The sequence below is a fragment of the Petaurus breviceps genome, unplaced genomic scaffold (genome assembly GCF_028583685.1).
Source record: "Petaurus breviceps papuanus isolate PSGF00001 unplaced genomic scaffold, PetGlider_PUasm1.0 207, whole genome shotgun sequence".
Lineage (NCBI taxonomy): Eukaryota > Metazoa > Chordata > Mammalia > Diprotodontia > Petauridae > Petaurus > Petaurus breviceps.
The window spans coordinates 8,301,052-8,310,684 of record NW_027185850.1 but is presented as its reverse complement, the minus strand read 5'-3'; the positions used below and the strand labels follow the sequence as shown (position 1 = coordinate 8,310,684).

Here is a 9,633-nt window from a genome sequence, read left to right as displayed (position 1 = left end):
TGCCCTCCTGTTAGATTCAGCCCATCTTCCCAGTCCCTCACAGTCTGGCTGATTTGGCCATTGGAGGGGTCCCAGTGACCTTCTGAAGGGTAGTTTTAGAAGGCTGGCAGGTGTGGAAGCTAGGATTCATAAGGTTACAGATGATGATGGGGGAGGGGGAATCGTGGTGTTGTACCATAGTAGACAGACAGCTGGCCTAGAGTCAGGAAGACCTGAGTTCAAATCCTCTTTCCAACACAAATTCTGCCTTGGACACTTAGCTGTGTGGGAAGTAATCTTCTGCTAGATGTTCCTGTATCTTCATTAATGTCATTTCCACTGATAAAATCTGGCTGGTTTCTGATATTGACCCACTGGACAGGGCCCTGGACTTTGGTGAAGAGATTTTTCCTTTGTGGGTCTTCAGAAGCCTATGGCTGCAGCTCCCACAGTGATGGCTGCCCCGGGGTGGGTCGGTATTTAAACCCAAATTCTCCATCTCCAGGTGTCCTCCTGTCACCATTCATTCCCCATGAGGCTTTTCTCTTGGTTCATCATGGTCAGAACCAGACTCCTCAGGTTTAGGAATGCCAAATTAAAAACCACTCACACAATCCATTGACTCAGGTTTTGACCCAGAGTCTCTTTTGAGTCTGTGCCAAGGTCAGGGTACCATAGAGTTAACGCTGGAAGGGGATCAAGAGGACGTCTGGAGCAATCCTCTCGTTTTATAGAGGTGGGGGTACTGAGTCCCGGAGATGTGAGGGAGGTGCCCAATGCCAGGTGAGGACTGTCCACCCACAAGGAGGAGTCCACACAAGGTCACACCATCCCTTCAAACATCTCACCAAATCCCTTTCAGACTCAGGCCTGGCGGGGCCTCCCTCAAACCTGCAATTGAAATTTCCAAACCTCACCAGCCAGGCACAGCTCATTGGTGCATTGGTTTGTGCCCTGGATGGAACGCCCAAGACCCCAGGTGGTGCCCTGCTTCGTGCCCACGTGGGAGGCTCAAAACAGAAAGTGGCTTAGGGGCTCACCTATGGGAGGGCAGCACCAGTGTGACCCTGCTCTTGTCCTGTAAGTTTCTGAATCACTTGGGGTGGGAGAGGGGACTCTGTTGTTAGGAGGTGATGATGACTCTTCCCCTATTTCACTTGACCAAGGTAAACTTGATATAATCGCTGGGGTTAATATTCCAACAAAGGCACCCAGGATTACCCACCTAGGATTATTTTTTACAGGGGAGTCTTCTCATGGTTGCTCCCAATATCAGTAGTTCTGGCTCTGGACACCAGCTGCCTCCTTAATAGAATTTCTTGGCTAACATTAGGTTGTCTTCCAAAGCTACATCTCTGCTTCTGTTTCTCTCTCTCTCTCTCTCTCTCTCTCTCTCTCTCTCTCCATCTCTCTCTCTCCCTCTCTCTCTTCTCTTTCTCTCCTCTCTCTCTCCCCCTCCCTCCCTCTCCTCTCATCCCCCTCCCCCTTTCCTTCTCACTCTCTCTCCCCCTTCCTCCCTCTCTCTCCTCTCTCTCTCTCTTTCCCTATCTTTTCCTCTTCCTCTGTTCTTTTTTCCCTCTCTCTCTCCCCTCTTCCCTCTTTTTCTCACACAAGCACAGATGCGAGTACACACACACCCTGTCTGGTAACTTACTATTTAAAGCCTGGGTGTTCCATCCAAAAAGAAAGTCGTGGTTCCAACAGATTTGCTAACTATTCAGCTACCACCCCTGGCAGGGCCCTCATCCAATTATTAGATGATTGCAATGAGCTCTTAATTGGTGGCTCCACCTCAAATCTCTCCTCTCTCTAATCCAACCTTCTCTTAGCTGCCAAAGAGATCGTCCTAAAGTCCAGGTCCGACCGAGTCATTTCCTCTCCTCAGCAAACACCAGCAGCTCCCAATGTTCTCCAGGGTCCAATATAAGATTTTCTGTTTGGCATCAAAGGCTCTTCATAACGTGGTCCTTTCCCACCTTTGCCCTCTTCCAAGCACTTCCTGCCCCATGGTCTCCTTGCTGTCCCACATCTACGACACAGCCTGCTTGTACACGGGCTCTCCCTGAGTCTGGAATGCTCTCACTCCTCACATCTGCCTCTTGGCTTCTTTCATGAAATCCCACCTTCTGCAGGAGACCTTTCTCAGTCCCCGAGATGCTAGTGCCATCGGAGATAGCCACAATCTCCCCCATGTGTATTTTGTATGTCCGTAGCGGTTTGCTCACTATCTTCCTTATTAAAATATGATCTCCCTGAGAGTGGGGGACTAGTTTCGCCTTTCTATATATCTCTAATATTTATATTAGAGACATATAATTAATATATAGAAACACTTTAAGGTTTACAAAACTCTTTACAAATTATATCTCATATGATCACAACAACCCTGGGAAGGAGGAACTATTATTATCTACAGGTGGGGAAGCCGAGGCAGATAATAGATAAGATTCTTGCCCAGGGTTACATAGCTAGTAAGTTTCTGAGACTGGGTTTGAACTCAAGTTTTCCTGACTTCAAGGCTAGGTCTCCATCCACTGTGCCAACCAGTTAATTCTATTTCTGGAATTTAATCAATACTTGTTAACTGACTTCATTGAGTTATTGAGGCTTTCATGGAAAGTATGTTGGGTGCTGCTTCAGAGGTGAAATAAATACTGCATACATACACACCTACATATACATATACATACATATATAAAGCTAGTCCAACAAATTTAATTCAACAAACATCAAATTCTTCCTTCTGTGCCCTGTCCTAGGCACTGGGGGAGATAAAAACTTTAAATAAATTGCAATTCTTGCCCTCATGAAATGAATGAGAGAAGTGTGGATGACAATATTCTTTAACAATGATTCTCAAATATTTTGGTCTCAGAGTCTCTTTATGCTCTTCAGAATTCTCAAGGACTGACCCCAGAGACCTTTTGTTTATGGGAGTTCTATCTGGCAGCATTTACCCTATTAGAAATTAAAAATGTGAAAATATTAGTTCATTTAAAATAACAATTACAAACCCATTACATGTTAATATAAATAACAAAATTTATTAAAAACAACTCTACTTTTCAAAACAAAATAAAATCAGTGAGAAAAGTACCATTGCTTTTACACATTATAAGTATTTTTGCAAATTTCTCTAATGTTTGGCTGAATGGAAAACAGCTGGATTTTCCTCTCTGCTGCTGTGATGCTCTGGCTGAAATCTATGAAGAAAGTCCATGGTCCACAGATATGTAGTTGGAAAAGGGAGACATATTAATAGGCAAATACGTGCCTTTGTATTATTATAAAGGTCGTTTTCACCTTATGGGACCAGCTGAAATTTCTTGGGGCTCCCAAGGGGTCCTCAGACCACATCTGGAGAGCCCCTGCCCTAAAAAATTACATAATGAGTGTATTAGGATGGTGCAAAGAGGAGGTCTAAAGGTCAGTAAGTCATTCCTGATGGTCATCAGGGAAGGCTTCCTGCAAGAGGTGCTATTTGATTTGGACTTAAAAGAATGGATAGAAATTCAATAAGCAGAGAAGGCCAGAGAATATTTAACAGACAGGCTGGTATAGTAGAAGGAGCAGAGTGAGTGCTGGATTTTGAGGACCAGGGGTGCTGCTTGTGTGACCATGGGGGAGCTGCTCCTCACCTACAGAGGCCTCAGTTTCCCCATCTGTAAAATGAAGGAGGTGGGTGAGATGCCTGACGCGGTCCCTTCCAGGCCCAAACCAAGAATCTCCAAACTGGAGGGGATCAGCTTGTCCAACCTATACATGGGAAGATGACACATCCGGCCTCTGCCTGAAGTCCTCCAGTGAGGGGGAGCCACCCCAAGAAGCGGCTCTGATGGTTGGGGAAGCTCCCCTTCTTTCCGGACAAGATAGAGACCTGGATTGACTCAAGGGCGAGCTCATGGAGGCTCACCTCAGGAGGTGAGACTGGAAAGAGGGGGAGCACGAGACTGTGGAGAGTCCAGCCGTAGGTGGAACAGGCTGGGTTTTATTGACTGGGTGGGCAGTACCGTGACACAAAAGAGTCACGGGAGCTGGGTTCGAATCCCCACCTTGTATGACCTTGGGAAAGTCACCTTCCTGGGGCTATCTGAAAAAGGAGGGGCCTCTGAGGTCCTTTCTAGGACAGATCTGTGACCAGTGATCTAGAAAGTTTCCAAAGATTTGAGCTGCTGCTGGTGATGATGAAGATGATGGTGGTGAATGGTTTATATTAACACTTTCAGATTTACAAAAGGTTTTACAATACATTATCTCATTTTAAAAAAAATTAAGCACTTATTAAATGCCTACTGGGTGCCAGTCAGGACTGGGCGATCCGTGTGGCAGGTGCTAGTGTGATCCCCATTTTAGAGACAGGGACACTGAGGCTCAGGAAGGTTGAGAGGATGCGTTGCCCAGAGTCACAGAGGTAGGAAGGGATTTGAGCCAAGCTCCTGCTGCCTCCAGCTGAAGTGGGGAGAGTGAGGGAGGGAAGTGAGGAATGCTGTGGTTTGGGAGGTTGAGGCTGGAGCTGGAAGGGGCTTGTTTGTCCAGGTGGGCAGCCTCCTGCGGACTGAATGCGGTCTGGGTGACCTTGGGGGAGCTTCAGTGGGCGGTGCCTGAGCTGTGAGCCAGGGGAGGGCTGCCCAGGGAAGCGGGAGGGGATGGAGGGGCCAGGGTGCCCAGGGTGCTGAATGGGTGCCCACGTTCACTGCTTCCTGGCTGTCCTGTGTGATCAGACTCTTTTCTTTGCAGAACACGTCAAACCCCACCTGTGCTATCAGATCCGCCTGTGTGCCCTGTGGGGGGACGGAGCCGGCTGCGCCAGGACCCGCGCTGACCTGACCAGTAAAGGTGCCGCACTCTCTGAGCCCCGGGGAAGGGTGGGAGGGAGCCGGGACGGCTTCCAGGGGAGCTCCAGCTCCCCTCTGATGCTTTGCTCTGCTTCACAGAGCCTCTGACGGGGCCGCATGTCCGCAGCGCCACAGCAGGGAAAGGAACAGCATCCGTCACCTGGGACGAAATCCCCGCTCACCGCCAAATGGGCTGCCTCGTTCGTTACAAGATCTACCTGCAAGAGCTGCGCTCCCAGTCCCCACCTCACGTCTTTGGTAGGTGGCCGGGTCAAAAGCCTGGCGGGGAGGGGCAGGCACGCCGCACCCCACTCAGCTCCAGCCCAGGCCTCCCGCCCTTCTCCCAAGTGACTGAAGGCTCAGTAAGGCTGTTATGGCCCGGGCCAAGACGCGTCCCTGCCAGGAGCCTCAGATTGCCCCCGGCTAATCAAAAAAAAAAAAAAAAAAAGCTTGCAGTAGGTGCTTTTATGCTACAGGGGAAAGAGCGCTGTTTACTGAGTCAGGACGGGGTTCAAATGCTGACTCTGATGCCTACTGCCTTGGTGACCTTGGGGAAGTCACAGCCTCCTGGGCTTTCCTCCGCTTTACAACCAGGGAGTCAGACCAGATGGCCCATCTGTCCTTCCCAGCCTGAGACTGGGATCCTTTCCTTCTGCTATGCTCCAGGCACCAGAAACACAGAACCAAAAATCCCATGCCCATAGCTCCCCCTTCTGTAAGGAGAGGAGTGCGGCATTCTCATATTAATGACATTTAAGGTGGAGAACAGCTCTAGGAGAGGGCCTGGGTCATATTTGCTGAGCCAAGGTACATTGGCACATATATGAAGGAGCCACAAGAACCACAAACCTACAAATCCAATATGAAATGGGGGAGGGCACTATGGTACCATAATAAATACCGGCTCCGGAGTCAATGGACCTGGGTCCAGATCCCATCCCTGGAGTAGGCCCCCTGTGGAAATTGGAAAAGTCATTTAGCCTTGTGCAGTTTTGAGAGCATCAGGTCGGGAAATCAGCAAGACCTGATTTTAAATGGGGTGGTACACACTAGCTCTGTGACCCTGGGCAGGTCACTTGAAAAAATATTTCTATCTTTCCCCTAGTTATGCATAAAAACCATTTTTAACATGAGGTTTTTTTTAAGTTTTGAGTTCCAAATTCTAATCCTCTCTCTCCCCGCCCCTTGCCATAAATGGTAAGCAGTCAGATATAGGTTACATATGTGCAATCACGTAAAATGTTTCGTATTGGTCATTTTGTGCAAGACAACAAGGAAGAGGAGGGAAGGGAAGGGGGAGGAAGAGGGGACAGGGGAAAAGGGAAAAGAAAAGAAACAGAAGAGAGTATGCTTAGGCTGTATTTAGAGGCCATCAGTTCTTTCTCGGGGCAGATAGCATTTTTCATCATGAGTCCATTGGAATTGTCTTGGGTCATTGTATCACTGAGAACAGCTGAGTCGTTCACAATCCTTCATTGTACAATGTTGTAGTTACTGTGTACACAGTGTTCTGGTTCTGCTCACTTCACTCTGCATCAGTTCATGTAAGCCTTTCCAGGATTTTCTAAAATCATCCTGCTTGTCATTCCTTATACCTGGGCAAATCACTTCACCCTGTTTGCCTCAGTTTCCTCTTCTGTAAAATGACCTGGAGAAGAAAATGGCAAACCACTCCAGTATCTTTGCCAAGAAAACCAAAATGACTGAACAGCAACAAGCCTGTTTCTTCTGTAAAATGAGGGAGCTGGTCTAGCTGGTGTTGGGGGTCCCTTTCTCCTTCAAATGTATGGGTCCACGATCCCAATAGCATTACTGCCAGTCTTATCCTATATGGCTTTTTGGAAGTGTCTCCCACATAGATTCTGCACATAGTCAGGGTAGGAATTTGTTTTTCTTGACTGCATATTTGTTAGAAGTACCCCCCCCTTGTTCTTTTAAATTGAAAAGGGCAGAAGGGAAGGAAAAGAAATGCTTGTTCATTGAAAAATAAAACAGGTGGCACAGTAAGAGTGAAGTAAGGCCCCGGAGTCAGGAGGGCCGGGATTGGTTCCAGCCTCAGATACTTAACACACAGAGACACACAGAGAGAGAGAGAGAGAGAGAGAGAGAGAGAGAGAGAGAGAGAGAGAGAGAGAGAAACTGGCCGTGTAACTTTGAGCAAGTTACTTAACCCCAATTGCTTTAAAATTAATTAATTAATTAATAAAACATGAAGTGTCTCCCACCAGCCTCTCTGGGCTGTCTGACCCTCCTCTTTCACCTCTCCACTGCCTTCATCTGTTCTTGCCCTTTCCTCTGTTTCCCTCGTAGTTATTAGGAAGCACATCTTGTTGAATGACTTTCTCTTTCCTTCAGTTAATTTCCAGACCCGAGTCAGCTCTCGGAGTCACCACCTCCCAATCCAGCCTGTCTCACATATACTTGCCTACACTCCCCACAATCAGGATTCTGTGATGCATTTGTTTAATCTTCAACTCAACACTCCGTGAAGCTCCCTTTCCTTCTGGGATGCGACTGCTCAGCTTCTCCTTACAGCAGGGCACTAGCTGTTTAGACAAGCTTGACCTTGAGAAAGGCAGCTTAGCCCAGTGGGCGTGAGGCTGGTCTGCCCCTTACAGGTCAGTCTTTCCCCAGAAGGCTGTAATCTCCCTGAGGACAGGGACTGTTCCTTTTTTTATGTATTTCTCCATGGCCTGGTGGTTAATCTAAAGCCCAGGTTCTTACCCTTTTTTGTGTTTTCTGGACCCATTGGGCAGTCAAGTGAAGCTCAGAGACTCCTCCTCAGAATCATGTTTTTAAAGGTATAAAGTACATTATATGGAAACCAGTTCTATGGAATAAAGCTATCAGCTAGGTGGCACAGTGGATAGAGGACCCAGACTGCTCTCAGGAAGATCTGAGTTCAAATCCAGCCTCAGACACTTTTACTCTTTGTGTGACCCTGGGCAAGTCACTTAATCCTGTTTGCCTCAGTTTCCTCATCTGTAAAATGAGCTGGAAAAGGAAATGGCAAACCGCTGTACTCTAGTGTCTTCCAGGAAAATCCCAAATGGGGTCCCAGAGAGTTGGACTCAACTGAATGACAAAAGCTATCAAAATATTCCTAAATCCTAGGTTAAGAATCCCTGGGCTAGTCCAGTAACGATTGAGTGCAAATACTATCATCTACATCGTATAGTGGAAGGAATCCTGGATTTGAAATCAGGAAGACATGGGTTTGTGTCTTACCTCTCACATGGCTTGGGCTGTGTGACCCTGGGCAGGTCACTTCTCCTCAGGACCCCAGACAACACTTATACAACTGCCAGCTGCAGAAGTGCTTTGGTAGAGGGAGTTTCCTCACTGGGAACTCCCCACAGCAATGAAATCACAGGTTCAGTCCACGGATCGTTATCTCCCATTCCCTACCCCCTCATATTTGTGATTTAATTGGACAAGAAGCTTCCAGTGAGCAATTTTCTCTGCCCGTGCAGAAGGTTGCCTGGGTAGCCAATCAATCATAAAGCATTTATTAAGGACCTACTATGTGCCAGGCATTGGCAAACATTTCACAACTATTATCTCATTTGATCCTCACAGCAACGCTGGCAGGTAGGTGTTGTTATGATGCCTATTTAGGAAACTAAGGCAGAGGTTAAGTGACTTACCCAGGGTCATACAACTAGTACGTGTCTGAGGCTGGATTTGAACTCGGGTCTTCTGTGCTCTCTGCACGATGACACCACTACTGGCTGGGTTCATATTCTCTGGGCTTATTCTCAGAGACTCCGTTTCCACATTTGTGAAACATCTCACAGTTGTCAGGAAAGCGCCTGTGAGTGCCATACAAAGGCGAGTATCACCATTATTTTCATTATTAGTACTGATGCACCAAAAGCTCATTTCCTCCTACTGGCTAAACACGTGGGATTGTCCTCTAACCCAAAGTCTGCATCGGAACTGAGAGGCCGTTTGCTTCAGGGGGAAGGGAGAGGGACTGGGAGTCGGAGACCCTGGCTTCTATCCTGCTGCTGGGCTACAACTTACCGGACTTCTCAGCCCTCAGTTTCCTATCTGTGAAGTGGAGGGAGTTGGATTAGACAGTTGCCAAAGTGTCTTCTGACTCTAAATCTTATGATCTCATGAACTCAGAACAGACTTTTGGGTTCCCAAGGGTCTGGTGCTAATTAGCCAGCCCAGCCTCAGTCATCTCATCTACTCAGTGGGGCTAATCATGCTCACCTCACCCACATGGTGTCTGGCATTAATTGGAGTCTAAGAAAAACCAAGATTCTCAGATACGAGGCACAATCAAACTGCTGAGTTCCGTCATTTGCTTTAGGTCACCAGGAAAGACCCTGCCCTGTGAGCAAGGGAGCCCAGGAAAGGCTATTTTTGCAGCCAGGATACAATCCTTGCCCAACCAAAAGCCAGAGTGAGCTGTCCCCATTCTTGAGTATTCAGAAAGTCATCAGAGGAGTTGCTGATCCCCCCTCTGGCTTATGTTTCTTTGTAGGGGAAAAACAGTCTTTGAACATTTCTCTGCAAATAGCCATTGCTGTACAGAGGAAACAGGGAGAGCATAAGGAAACTGAGTCTGCCAAAATGATCCATATACAGATCCCACCATTTTGTTTAACAGCTTCACACCAATGGAAATAGTGGGTCCTTTGTGTTTCAAAGAAATCATTCCCTCTGAAAGACTACAGTGAGATGGAGAGAGAGAAAGAGTTAAAGAGATATAGATAGGTAGATGTTGGCTAGAGATGGAGAGCTGGGTAGATTAGATGAACGGATGGATGGATGGATGGATGGATGGATGGATGGATGGATGGATGGA

General features: G+C 47.4%; 1 protein-coding gene across 1 annotated transcript in view; it reads left to right on the top strand.

The window, feature by feature from the left end:
* Positions 1-9,633, top strand: part of LOC138164878 (interleukin-12 receptor subunit beta-2-like) — an 83,317-nt gene that overhangs the window by 65,059 nt on the left and 8,625 nt on the right. Inside the window, exons 11-12 of the mRNA XM_069092812.1 lie at positions 4,717-4,815; positions 4,914-5,072. Of these exons, the coding sequence (XP_068948913.1) occupies positions 4,717-4,815; positions 4,914-5,072 (258 nt within the window). The remainder of the gene's footprint in view (positions 1-4,716; positions 4,816-4,913; positions 5,073-9,633) is intronic.